The sequence below is a fragment of the Macrosteles quadrilineatus genome, unplaced genomic scaffold (assembly GCF_028750875.1).
Source record: "Macrosteles quadrilineatus isolate MER2022 unplaced genomic scaffold, UCM_ALF_1.0 Scaffold_8__2_contigs__length_117827958, whole genome shotgun sequence".
NCBI classification, from domain to species: Eukaryota; Metazoa; Arthropoda; class Insecta; order Hemiptera; family Cicadellidae; genus Macrosteles; species Macrosteles quadrilineatus.
Window position 1 is genome coordinate 70,580,715 of NW_026542601.1, and position 14,888 is coordinate 70,595,602.

Here is a 14,888-nt window from a genome sequence, read left to right on the forward strand (position 1 = left end):
AGAAGGCATTCAGAAATGAAAAAGGTTTGACTCAAATAGTTCATACTTGTAAAATTGTTTGACACCTTATCAAACTATAAACAAGCTAGATGTCAATGAGGGAGTTTTACTAATTTTTCAAATTGTCAGGGAATTTTCCTCGTAATAACCTTCTGGTTCGTATTGAATTGTTGTACTAAATGGTACGCTTTAGAAAGACACTTTACTTTAATATTTTTTTAACAAGTATTCAGGATGTGAAAAGTATGCAAGTCAAGCCAAGCCAACAGATTTTAAAAGTATGCTGTTGTTTAAGTTTAGAAAGAGAATTGAATGCCAAATAGGAGATAAAAATTCAATTAGTTAACTAATTCAGTCCCTGATCAGTGGAATCCACAAACAAAACTTGTTTATAACTCCTCAATGATTGGATAGTTTGTCGTCCCTTCTAGATACTCCAGAGTGAATACATACAAAATTTTGATGAGATTGTGGATCACGTCAAAGTCTAAATTTTCATAGTTGTCTGAAAGTTCATGCCAAACTTCAGGGAACGGAGTGGGTATGACATGGACCACTGAAACACCTGGAAAAGCGATACATTATAAATGCAGATTTATCACAACTACAAGGCTTTATTTAAAGAATTTTAGTGTAAATTTGAGACGTAGGAATTGGCTAACTCAGGAACTCGCTGACTCGGTCATGTGTCGGAACTGGCTAACTCTGGAACTGGCTAACCGTCTCAGTCAGGAATTGGCTAACTCCGGAACCCGCAACTCGATTTTGTCTCGCGGCGGAATTCGCTAACTCTGGAAGTCGCTAACCCAGCCGCGCCCACTGCATGGAGCGTTGCCAACCTTGCACGACGAAATAATCGTACACTGCCGTATTTCAAAATATCAGTGTCAATGAAGATACAGTAAATGTTATTGTTTTTTGTTATCAACTCCACTTTGAACAGATAACTAGCCCAAAGTAATTAAAAGACAATTAACAAGTAATGAAAAAGTGTTTTTTTATTGAACTGTACAGTGGCCAATTAATTAAATGTTTATGATTTTGATCTTAAACATAAATGCTATCAGTATAAACAAAATAATAAAATATGAAAAATATTGAAAATTCAGTTTAATTGGTACTAAATAATTAAACATCTACGAAATTAAGCTAAAATACACCCAAGTTCTCAAACACGGAAAACAAATTTAATCGTAATGTCGTAATAAACCAAAACCATCAATTAATACAGTAATCAACCATTGTAACTTTCATAACTAATTCATAGATTTAAAATTAAATGTTCGTCGTTGAATCTTCCAACTTACGTGTAAAAAATATGACATAGACTAAGTTTCATATCAATTATAACCAAAGCATTGTAGGTCTACTAGTAAATAGTTGCCTAATTCTAAAATGTGTTGAATTTTTTAGTAATAATGTTACATGTTTTAAAACAGGTTTTAGATTGTACACCTATGCACCTCTAGTAAATAATAGGAGAAGATATAATACATAAAACGGAACAGGGTTATTTTAATTCACGATTCTTAATCAACGACTTGACGGATTTTCCTGATTTGAGTGTTGGGTTTCCTTTATATTGTTTTTATAATCGAGTGTATACCAAGCCATTGCTCGGTTCCCCGTTCCCCGGTACTGAACGCGTGTGTTGTCTACTCAATAGACAATAGCTTTGTTTTTAGATAAGATCAGGTAGTTTTAGCTATAGCCACCATTCATAAAAATGGTAACAAACAAGAACGCCTGGCAGTGGCGGTTCCAAGGGGGAGGGCTACAGGGGCTAAAGCCCCCCCCCCTTGGACCCTGGAAAAATAAATTTAAACGTACATTTCGCCCTTAAAACACGCAATGTCATAAAACAGACATCAATGTAGATTTTATTAAACTTAATAAGCGATGGCAGGAGTAGTATTAAGTTCCACATAGATCAACTTTGTGGACAATAGCACCGCAAATAAAACAATATTACGCAATGGAAAGTTAGTTATACAGAGGTGGCTGTGGTTATAAGCATCATCCAATTTTTACAGCAGTCAGCTGTTGACATGCTAGGGCAAAGGCGAGCGCCGAGCGCGCGAGCAAGGACCATACGAGGACGGGAAAACAGCTGATTTCCTGATGTTCCATAGTTGTCAAATTGTCTGCTAGCCACTAACTTTACATAGGCATCAATCAGCAATCAGCGGTAGCACCAGTAGCCTTTTACCATTTACTATATTAACACTAATGTTAAAGTTTTGTATAGGTAGTCAATGCTATTACCGGTACTGAATTCGATACTATACATATTGTGACAGATCTATGAAATGGACTGTAGAAAAACATAAGTAAAACGTATCTTCTTGCTTGCATGACATATAAAAAGCATATAATAGGTGAAATGGAAGGTTTTAGGATAATTATTGAGCACAGTTCTAGCCGTTAGAAATGGCCATATAAAAGTGACCAAACGGCTTATTTTTAGGAGATATGGCTTCGTAGTCTACAGTAGGCCGATGTTTTGAAATTCATGAATGCAAGTTCGTCATAGTTTGATTTTTAAAATGTCTACTTACTTGCTCATGACAAAGACAAATAACAGGTGAAATTGCAGGTTTTTGGACAGTTGGACACAAATAGACATCAGTAACGGCTTTAGAAAGTCAGTAAACAGCCTTTTGGACGATATTGCCGTAGCCTACAATATGTTTTGAGATTTATGAATGCAATCGTCATAGTTAGTTTTAAACTTATTCATGACAAATAAAAATGGGGAAATGGGAGGTTTTGCACACAGTTCTAGACGTTAAAACTGGCTGTAGAAAGTCACCCAACGGCTTTTTTAGGCGGATATGGCCGTAGTCTACAGTGTTTTGAAATTCATGAATGCAATATGCAATCGCCATAGTTTAATTTTTAAAATGTCTATTTGCTAATGAAAAACAACAGGTGAAATGCGGAGTTTATGGACAATTAGGCAAGGTTTTAGGTGTTAAAAATGTCTTTAGAAAGTCACCAAACAGCTTTGAAAATTCCAAATTTTCCCGGGGGAGAACCCCCCAATGCTCCACCCACAGTCCACACCCCCCAAGCCCCCCGGTGGCCCACCCTTGACAAGGTCCTAGAACCGCCACTGACGCCTGGGTCCGTTTAGAACCATAAAAACTCAAAACTTTTAAAAAGTAGACCTACTGAAAGACGTAAAATTAATATTAATTAAACAAAATTAAGAGGATGACACGGGTTGTACACTACAGTAGGCCTAATAGCCTACGATAATAGAAATTTGCAATTTTACTATACATAGAAAATTTTTTTATGCAATCCATTAATACATTAGGCCTACCACTTTATAATGTATTGGTCAATATTTATTTAAATTCAATAGCTCTACTTTTAAATAAATTACCACTGCAATGCATTTCTGTAATGACGTTTAACGTGTAAATTTTATCATGATTTATGATTCAATTTTATGATTAAAGGTTACGAGCCCAGTATATAAAATACGAACTTAATAATTTTTATTGCAGAAGTTAACAAAATGGTATTTATTCGAATAAAAGAAACAAATGGTGGACTACGAAAATAGATATTTTATAACATGTATAATATCCTAATTAAATGTACAGTATTATCATTTTGTATCCCAATAAACTACTATTTAAGTAAGAAAACCACATATAAAACATACTCCCTTATATTAGTACATTTCTCATAGTAGTTATGTCCGGTGCACTGTCTTTAGAGGTCGTGTTTTGTTTACAATTGTTTCTTGTTTTCAGTAATTTAAAACCTCGTTTAACCAAATAAAACGTTTTAATCACAACTTATAACACGTACCCTATTTATTTAACCAGTATAAATAGGGTATAACCAGTTCAGTAATGAACAAATCATGAAGTTAACTATAAAATAATAGAAACACAATTTCGTCGACACTAGCGATCAGTGTCACCGGACATGAATTAGACACGAAAAACGAGCTTCAAAGTTTACACTAGGATGTAAAGTTTACTTGTGTTGGTTAGTCTATGGTAAGACTATAATGCATTTTCTACCCTAATAACCATAAGAATAATATCTTACTCCTAATTATTCGTAGGATACGACATTATGGTACCGATACGATATAGGTACTACACTTTCGGCAACACTGGCCAAAAATCTTCGTGCTTGGCTCCCATTGGACGGCCCGCGAGGCTTCTGATTGGGAGTTAGCGAGTTCTGCCGAGGGACCGAGTTAGCGACTTCCGTACGAGGACGGAATTCGCTAACCCGGCTCTAGAGCGGGTTAGCGGGTTCCGGAGTTAGCCAATTCCAAAACCGAACAAGTTAGCGAGTTCCTCCCATCGACCAAATTTGAAGATAGGGCGTTTAACATGGGGTTAGCGAGTTCCAGAGTTAGCCAATTCCGCGGACCCGTAAATTTTTGTAAACAGGGTAGCACGATTTACAAAAACAAACTTTATTATTTTCTTTACAGTTGAAATGATTACTGAGGTTAAATATGTTGTGTTTGCCATTCAGAAAATGTAAAAAATAGTACATGATGAATGGTAGCTTAGTAGTATCATTCTACTATTTAAATCCTATCCTACTAATATTATAAGTGAGAAAGTTTGGATGGATGGATGTTTGTGACAAGTAAACGTGAAAAATATTGGTTGGATTGGGCTGAAATTTGGTGTGATAAATGCAAAAGCTCACGTTCCCAATTACATAGACGCATTCGTATCTCAAAAATCCTTTTGGGTTCCGCCCCAGTGGCTCTGGAGTTTCCCATGTTAACCTTATCAACTACACAAGTTGGTTCTATGATATTAAATAGCATTAAAAAGTTAAGGTTTACCAGCAGGGTGCAGCACTATTATTATTTTTTTATTTATGACAACATCTAATTTGAACCAACTAGCAAAAAAACCTGTGAAAAATTATAATTTCACATTTTTTACTATATCCTACTGTAAATTAAAAGAACCAAATTTTCTTAAACCGTGTCCTCTCATAATTTTTTATTGGGAAATGAATGTTCCTAAAAACATTATGTAGCCCTATTGATAGTTAGGAGCATAACTGTTCCATTTTCAAACATTATCGTTGCACAGAGAAGTCGTCAACCCAAAATATCAAATAACATAGAACTGCAAGGGAATTTTACTGCAATTATTAATGAAATTATCAAATGAAATCTTTATGTGTCCCTCAGTGTAATCGAATGCATGTGTAATAAAATGTATTTGTGGTAATGAGATTTTAGAATGGAGTAGTAGCTTTGCACTAGCCACGTGAAATAATTATTGGAAAGATCACTAAGTATATATGAAACATAGGCCTATTGCAGTGATTGCATCAATTCTAGAAGAACAAATTGAACAGCAAATTGGTATCCTTGATGGAAAAATTACCAAGCTCGACACAATATAAACATGAAATACCTCTCTCCAAGAATGGAACGTGGTCGTCGCCGACTCCCAAGTTCAGTTGAAAGTCAAAGAAGTAAGACCTAGGGTGATTGACAAGCAGCTTCTGATTGTGCAGTCTCTGTTCTGCCGACATGATCTGCTGATACCACTCATGAGTGTCAGCAAAACTGCTGATGAAGGTGGGGCTCTTGTACCCAAGCAGGTCTAGAAGTACCAGTAGGTCCTGAAATGTCAAATACGAGTTATAATCTCAACTTCTGTTATGGTTCTAGATGAGTTAAGTGAAGGGTATTTTAAAGAAAAATACTCTAAAGGCTCAATAACATACATTATAAGCTACTAGCTCTCACATAAATCTCGTACACTAGCCAAGGGTATCGCCGCACCTCCCTGATAGCTGCTGTTAAACATCTGATGCACGCCACCCACAGCACAGTGAACAAAAAAGATTGTAAAATTATCCAATTGTAGGCCTACTCTTAGTTACTTGAGAACAAGTGAAAAGAAGGATGGTTATTAATGACATCAGAGGTGGGGGTTATTAGTTTGTGGGGACTTTGGTTAGTTATATGGCACTTGCTAACAAGCCTGCTTTTTTACTAATAAGCTAGCAAGCTGGGGCTGGCAATGTGTAATTGACATTTCACAGAATTTAATCTTTCTTAGAAATAATGTTTATTCTAGTTCTAAAGTCTTGGAAACATGTCTATATTAGACATTATGTTGCCAAGAATTGGTTTGCAAAATGTTCTTATTAAAAACCCATGATTGATGATTTTAAAAATATCTTGAGAACTCGAAGCATCAACAACTATAACTAACAGAAGAATATTGATGATTCCATAAATAATTAAATTACCATTAGCAAACAAAAAACTATGGACAATCGTCTTTTTTCTTCTAACATAATTGAGGTTTACTTATACATACGGTATTTATTGATGTGAAAATAAATTTGCTTTAGGAGCTCCATGATAAAAAATTATCAAGTAGTAATCGTTAGTTTTGATTAATTGAGATATGCAGCTTTTTTAAATTATTGATTCATGTCAAACGTACAACAATGAGTAGTAAACTAGATGGAGCTAATAAGGTTGAGCATGTCTGCGTTATAAAGCAGGTAATTTTCATAACTGTAGTTAGTTGTTCATATCCCGTTAAGAACCTTACCTTGATCTTGGTTCTAAGAACTGCCATGATGATAAATAACATTACAAAAATAAAATACCTTTCACTATTTTACTCTTCCATAAGATAACAATATTAATCTTACTGTGCTGGACACACTTTCACATTCCGGATTTGTAACAGTTTAGAGGGATGTATGATTAAAGGACCTTATAGATTAAATTTTGTTTTATTTGTTTAATTATTTCCACAAAAAAGCATATATCTAAAGCTCTTGATTGTCTTTATAAATACATGTAGATATTTAGCAAAACATTTAAGTTTCTTACAATTCCAAAAAACATCATTGGGTATCAAAAAGGTGTCAGTTATTAGAATTAAACATAATGTATACAATTCAAAAACATTATCCAAAACTTAACAAGAAAATTACAAATACAATTTTTGTTCATGAATATGTTATTTTGGTTACATGTCATGAATGCTAAGAACTATGTCAAAATAAATTCCAATCCTAGTGCGTAACATATTTTGTATAAAATGTTGAGCCAATCTAACATTACCAGTACCTGATTTTAGATGTTGATAAGACTAAGAAATGATCACTATCTTTTTGGGGGAGATGCTAGCTGCACATCCCGATATACAGGGTATGGACGGATCAGAGGAACAAATCAACCAAAGAAGTCTCTAGAATGACTGAGAAGGTTAAATGTTATATTACAGAAATATTTTGTAAAATAGTGGATTTAAGTTTTGTAACATAGTTCAATAGTGACATTTTTATGATGGTTAAGTGTTCCAAAAAGTAGTTAAACATAACCATTACACAAGAACTAAAAAAATAAATGCCTTATAATGTGTTAAAAAGTAAATTCTTAAACAAGAAATCTAAGGGTATCCATACATCAATAGTAGGTCTACACCAAGAACCAAATACATACTCCTATATTTAATTGACTTTTGGGTACTATAATAATCATTCGATCTAAATGGACATAAAGATTGAATGTGTAGTTCTATCAATAGTCAGTTTCATATTGTGATCTAATAGTGAAATAGTGATGATTTAATTTTAATGGGTTAAAAAGTAGTTTAAACCAACGTTCATTGATAACTAAATACAGGGTGGGGCAGAGTGGACTCCCTAGTTTCAATCAGTCGCTGAAGAGCGTGCGCGCGAGTTAGCGGAGTGGGAGAGGTTTCATGTGGTGGGGGGAAAGACGCCATTGTTAGTAGTCACCATGCCATAAACTGGCGAGCATCGTGGTTTTGTAGTCAAAACGTTCTTTAAAAATAAGGATAGTGTGGTGGCGACCCAGCGTGCATTTCGTAGACGGTTTGGTTTGAATTGTCATGATAGTGTTCCCGATGCTAAAACCTTAAGGAAATGGATTACAAGTGTACGGGCGACCGAATCTGCAACTGAGGTTTACAAAGTTCGACCAAGGACCTTGGAAGCCCTTAAGGAAGCAATTGTTGATGTTATCACTGGAATAATGCCAGATATGCTGCGTAAAGTTTTTGAAAACTTCATTGAACGGCTAAATATGTGCATCGCTCGTCAAGGTCTTCACCTGGACGATATCATTTTTAAAACTTAATGAAAAATAAATGGCATTGTATTTAGATTTCAGAAATAAAAAGCTTTTGTAGTAATCTTGTATGGTTTTTATACAGTTAACCGATCAAATCAGGGAGTCCACTCTGCCCCACCCTGTAGAAACTGAAACCATCTACTACTCATTCAGAATTAAATTTGGAACAAAACTAATAGATATAGTCATAGACTAACCAACACAAGCAGACTTCTTATCCCATTGTACATTTTGAAGCTTGCTTTTGTGTCAATTTCATGTCTGGTGACACTGATCAGTGATCGCTAGTGTCGACGATACTTTGTTTATATTATTTTAGGGTTAATTTAATGATTTGTGCTTTACTGTTCAGCTATATGGTTATACAACTAGGGGACAAGTCATTGTTTATGTTTAAGTCGTTTCATTTGGTTAAACGAGGTTTTCAATAACTGAAATAACAAGAAACAAAATGTTAACTCATAACTCATAACAAAACAAAACCTACACAGTGATAGTTCATGAACAAAGTAAAAGCATTCAGCAAGTATTCTTCCTAAGTAAATTTTGGTGAAGTGGCAAGAAAAATATATTCTGAATCACTGAATGTATTACGGGGCACCAAAAAAAAACCTTCAAATTTCTTAACTCTATATGAAGAAACCCATACATTAAGGTCTCTAACCAAAATAGTTATGATCAGTTCAAAAAATTAAAAAAAGTTTAATTCGATAGCAAAAATTCATAGCAAATAAAAATAGTAGGAAGGTTACAAGTTACAACTAAATCCAACAGGACTGAAATTAAGAACTAATTACAATTTTAGTAAAGTTTGATTTGGTAGTTCTAGTTACTGACATTAAAATTGATTTTTACTGAAGCAATTATTTAGTCAAGTTTCCAGCATATTAATGACACTAAAAACTGTAAAACATAGGGGCATGGAGAATTGGGTTCAGTACTCCCAGTTTTAAAGCAATAGAATTAGTTGAATGCTGCTTTTATTTTACCTTGGTAAAACCTTCTAGTGTGCTCACTGAAAACTCATAACAATCAACTAAAAGTGAAAAATATTAATAAAAGTCTTAAAAGAGGTAACAAAATCACAGCACAATTTGTTTTATTGCGGTCCAATAAAAGCTTAAATTCAACTGCAAGCAAGTCTTGTTAATTTGACATTTGTTTGACTAGTTTGTTGAGATTTTTAACATGTTTAGATTCCAGATTTAAATTTAAAGATACTGATAAAGTTATTATTTTTTAGTAAGACACATATGTACATATTAAATAAGCGGTATCAGCAATTTTACACATACTTTCTCCCATAAGCTTGTCAAGACCCCTTATCATGGGTAAGTGGTTGTGGTAACAATGATGTTGGGAAAAATCACAAAAGTTGCAATAGCTTATGAACATCTACACACACACACACACACACACACACACACACACACACACACACACACACACACACACACACAGACATCACTTTGAAAACAAATAAAAAAACGGCAAAAAAACTATGTATTTTATGCAGCGCACTATTCAGCGTCTGAGAGTGGTGGGCTAGGCTTGTTGGAAAGCCTACACTATGCCATTATTTGTGGTCATAGAGCATTGGGCACCTGAGCAATGTGAGTTTGTTGTTGAGTTGAATTTAAAAAGTAATGATTCAGTCATTGCAACTCAGCGGAGGTTCCATGCATTCCTTTAATTTTTAATTAGGGCGACGTGGATTCCGTTAAGTAGCACACTCATGTAGTGTGTTACCAACTTTATAACAACGGCTTCTGTGTTCAAAACGAAGCTGATAAGCCATCCAAAGCAGATCGGAAAGCCAGACAACTAACATGCAATAGAGTTGGTGCTGCTGTGGAACACAATCCTTGTAGGCCCTCCCGAAAACAAGCATCTGCTTTGAACATGTCTGACCGCTCGATTACGCTAATTTTGAGGTTCGATCTTAACTCTTATCCATACGGATTAATTAGTATTATTCTGTTTAATTTTGTTGATTATCCATACACATATTCGCAACAGAACCTCTCCATGTCGACCTAATTTAAAGAATGCATGGAAATGCTGTTGAGTTGCAATGACTGAATCATTACTTTTTTTAAAAGACTCGAAAACAAATTCACGCTGCTCAAGTGACAACAACCCTGGTCTATGACCACAGATAATGGCATCGTGTAGGCTTTCAAACGAACCTACTTCAACCACCCTCAGACTACCTGTCGCTGAACAGTGTGCTGCAGAAAATAGATCGGTTTTTATGCTGCACCATGTACATGCTAATAAGCTAAAAAAAATAAATTAAATTAAGTATCGTAATCGTCAGCATACATAGCAAATCTATTTTTACCTACCGAAATGTAACACCCTCATAATGTATGATTAAATTACAAAACTAATCCATTTGATTAAATATAAAAATATTCTATACCCTTACAACCATTGTCTAGCCTATACTTATACTAATAATACTTAAGCTGCCAAAATATCAAGATGGATTAACAATAATTAAAATGTAAAAATGCTAATGTTGTTTTAAAATTTTGTTTATACAATATTTTTTGTTGGAATGTCATTACGGAGGAACTAACTTTCAGCAACAAAAGCCCTTAACTTTCAACTTAACACATTCCAAATAATCAGTCATGGTAGATCAACTTAACAGTTCAACTTTAGAAATGTTGGACAATTTCCGTTCCTGAACAAGCTTTTGACTGTTAGAGACCAGAAACTTGATAAACTGTGTAACAGCGTCATTCATAAAACCGTACTGTTTTGGATATCTGTCAATGCTTTAGTTTGAGTTTTATAAACCCCAACATAAAATCTAATGTAAAATGTTGATATTTAAATGAAAATGTGACAAGTTAAGTTATGTTACATAATTTTCATTGGCTATAGATAGTACAGTACAGTAGGTTTGGCCGAGTCTCCTATTTTAAAACAGTTTGGACGTTATAAGTCATATGTAGAAACATCTAAATTTCTAGGCCTTTTTGTTTTAGTTCTGGCACCCCCTCTTAAGTAGCCTAAAGTAAAGACCCTGAGTATTTTGTTTAAGTTGTCGATAGTTGGCATGTCTAGTGCATTGTAGTTGTCGGAAAGCTCGTGCCAAACTGTCGGAAATGGAGTAGGAATGATGTGTAGACATGGAACGCCTGGAAAAAATTACCAATTATAAACAATATTACAGAATGGTACCTAAAGTTTTTAAATGTACGAGAGTTAACAATGCCCAAATCAACAATTTACTAACAAATTACTAACAAACAATAATAACTATATTACCAATCAGAACTAACCAGCTACCAAACGTTTTATCAGCCACTAGTATGGGTAATTAATTAACATGGAAATAGAAGTGTGTGTAATCTATGTGTAATTGCGGTCACTTTACACAGGTTGAGGACAAAAGCAAGTTGTAAACAATGCTCATAGTTCATATTTTTGTCATTAAAGGTTGCATAACTAGTTAAAAAATATCATAGTTTTTCATTTGATTCTGTATCTGCAAGAAGTTCATACTGCATTCAGTTTCTACTAGTTTGTGATCAACTATACAGTATTTGGAATTAAGCAACTACTGTATCCCAATAACATTCTGATTCTTTAATGTATGAATATTTTCACTTAAATCATGAGCTGTTTATATCCGACTCACAAACTCTTTATCATACCAATTAGTTAGATTCCCATATAATTTGGATAGTTAGAGTGGTACTAAAGTTACTACTTCAAATCTGGGTTCAAATGTAACAATCTGTATTTAAGTAGATCTGGTCCTGGGCTGACATATGCATTTGTGGTCAATTATTGTTAAGCATAAGCATACACTATTCACTTAGTTTTGTACATTTTTCTATTGCATTTGAATTGGGTTGAACTGGTGATTTAGGACAACTAGTATATAAATTTTGTGCTAAACTTCAGTAGGATCTCGTTAATTCGGCCTATATGGGGATTAGAAAATACCGGATTAGTGAAAATGCATCAGAAAATGAAGTAGTTTTACAATAAACAGCATTTTTATTGCTTACGAAAACTATGATATAATTATTTGAATTTCTTTACAGTATAGGCCTAATGAAATGTTGTTTAACGTATTATTAAAAAAAGGAACAGTAATATGAAACAGCAAACAACAGTACAGTACAATTTTCAATCAATGAACGAATATAATCACTAAATACTGTATGTGTACAAAATGAAAATTACAGAACTGTAGGCCTACTGTACATTTTACATGTAAGGCCTACTTAAACAACAGAAATATTATAGTCTGTAATGCTTTTCTGCTTCTTTGCATTAAAAAAAGGAAGTTTTAAAACATTTTCCTGGAATCTCTTTAGTGTCATAATATCGGAAGCCGAAGCACCGTTTTATTCCACCCAAGTTATTGCAGTTGCATAGGCACAGAGCGCCGAATCTGTGTTGACTGTGTGTGCAGCTGTCGGTGGCTCCGCCCTCCTCATTCCCCTCCTCCACGTCATTGCCGTCTAGCTAGATCATCTTCGATGATCTCATCGTCTGTCATGATCGTTCATGATGATTTGACAATGCTCGTCGCCTGCTCCTTCTAACCAGGCGGTAACATTGACTGAGGTCAGATCTTTTGGATCGTCTACAAATTGTTCGATTATTGCTTCTCTCAAGTCATTTAGCTCAGCATCTGTTGTCACACTGTCATCTGTTGTCACTGCCGTTTGAGGATTTTATTGTTTTTTGTAATCCTCTAATAAATCAAGAGAAGGCCACAACTTCGCCCATGAACAAACAATTGTTTTTGTTGAAAGTTTTTCCCATGCGCTTGCAAGATAAAAAACCCCCGCCGCAGCAAACCTGTAGACTAAGCGAATTTCCATTTGCCTGATAGGATTTACACTCAAATGTCTCCTTAAAATTATCACATTTATTCCCTATTTAAATATAATTAGTTTAACAAGTACTTAGGTTTGCTGCAACAGGGAGGATAAAAATTGTTTTTTGTTGTAAAATGGTGATACTGTAGTTTAGTAAGAAATGAATGTATTTTCAAAATTTGATCAAAATATGTTCATAAACAAGCAAACTATAACAGTTGACTTATTCTCCATAAGAATAACATGGGAATTTTAAATTTTAAATTTTTTGAAATTTTTTCTGTAACCATTAGGCGCATAATAACGCATCAATATACTAAATTATTTGTTTTTTTAATCTCTACAAAATGGTTTGGAAAGAAATTGTGAAATTTTGTGTTTTTAGGGTCGAAAACGGGAAAAACCTATTTTTACCCCACAAAACCCCCCAGAAACCCTCGTTCCCATAGTCCGATCATGCTGGTTCGCGAACTTGTTCGAATAAATGTAGATTTACACATTTGTACCGAATTTCATCAAAATCGGATCATTTTTGCTCGAGTTATCGTGCTAACGGACACACACACACATATGCATTTGCATTATGTGAACCCCCCTATATATGAATTTGAATGCATGGTGTTTTTGGCCTCTAGGGACCTCAAAACGAAAAAGTAAATCGGTCCCGGGTCCAGGTCTTACCATGAGTACTACGGTAATAGCTTATTCCCTATATGGGAAATTCGCTAAAAAAACAACATCTTTCAGGTTGGTTTCCTTCAGACCTGTAACAAGACCTCTTTTAATCAGACTTTTGATCAGACCTCAAGATACTGTACAGCAGGGTTTTTTTTTTGTAATCTGTTACAGTAGAACCTCTTTAATCCGAACTAATTGGGACCGGAGGTAGTTCGGACTATTGAATAGTTCGGATTACAGAACATATTGTTGTTTTTACATAACAATAGCTAGGAAAAGTGAAAAATGCTTTATAAAGTAAAATACAGTGTTTACTTAATACAGAAGTAAACATAGGGAATAAACAGTAGCCTACTGTACATTACAATTGAAATAATTATGGTGCGTATATCAATAAATACAGTATACAATAAAGAACTACTGTACTGTGTATACAGTACAGCAATGAGGCGTTCGGATTAGTGGACGTTCGGATTACAGGGGTTCGGATTTAAGAGGTTCTACTGTATTATAGTTTGGATCACATTTTGGCTGGAGTATCAGTTACATTAGGGGGCAAAAATAAAGCAGTGATTTTTCCATCCCTACTTTTTTACTCATCCTCATCTGGATGTCCAGGACAATAATTATTAACAACAAAAGGGCTTTTTGAGGCAATTTCCGTGTTTTCAAAAATTTTTTTACCGATGGAACAAAATTTTATGAAACCATTCCGAATAAAGAGTTTTGGTCAATCCATCCCTTTGTCGAATTTGTGTATGAAACCGGCAACTGTGTGTTTTTGAAAGCCCTTGGCTTTTTGGCTTTCCCAACAACCAGCAATTCTAATTCATGCGTGCCACTAGCATTACATCACGGCATAAAAGTTACCCTATCTTTGGCCAACTTGCGACCTGGGGCGCTAGCTTCCTCTCTATGAATAAATTTTTGTTTCGGCAAAAGACGCCAGAACAGACCACTCTCATCAGCATTGTAGATCTGATCTGGGCCTAAGTTCATTTCATCCACGATTTCTTTAAATTTTTCAACAAAAGGCTCGGCAGCCTCTAAACCACACGAAAGCCTCTATCCAGTTAAAGTTAGCAATTGAATTCCAAAGCACTGTTTGAATTTATCTAGTCACCCAACACTTGCACAGAAGTCGTTATTTTTCATAATTTTGTTATAAAATAGTTTTGCCTTTTCCATGATAATATTGCCTGAAATAGGCGTGTGTCGGCTCT

At 34.7% G+C, this 14,888-nt stretch overlaps 1 protein-coding gene across 5 annotated transcripts in view; it reads right to left on the reverse strand.

Annotated features, from left to right (window-relative positions):
* LOC128999218 (glutaminyl-peptide cyclotransferase-like) overlaps window positions 1-14,888 on the reverse strand; it is a 48,643-nt gene continuing 33,755 nt past the window's right edge. Inside the window, exons 5-6 of one of the 5 annotated variants that reach the window (XM_054425609.1) lie at window positions 5,421-5,631; window positions 1-565 (exon numbers count right to left, since the gene is read on the reverse strand). In XM_054425609.1, the coding sequence (XP_054281584.1) occupies window positions 390-565; window positions 5,421-5,631 (387 nt within the window). In that variant the 3' untranslated portion in view covers window positions 1-389. Of the gene's footprint in view, window positions 566-5,420; window positions 5,632-6,789; window positions 9,530-9,567; window positions 11,287-14,888 lie in introns of those variants that run through there. The other 4 variants (XR_008491254.1, XR_008491253.1, XR_008491252.1 and 1 more) reach the window with 4 other exon arrangements.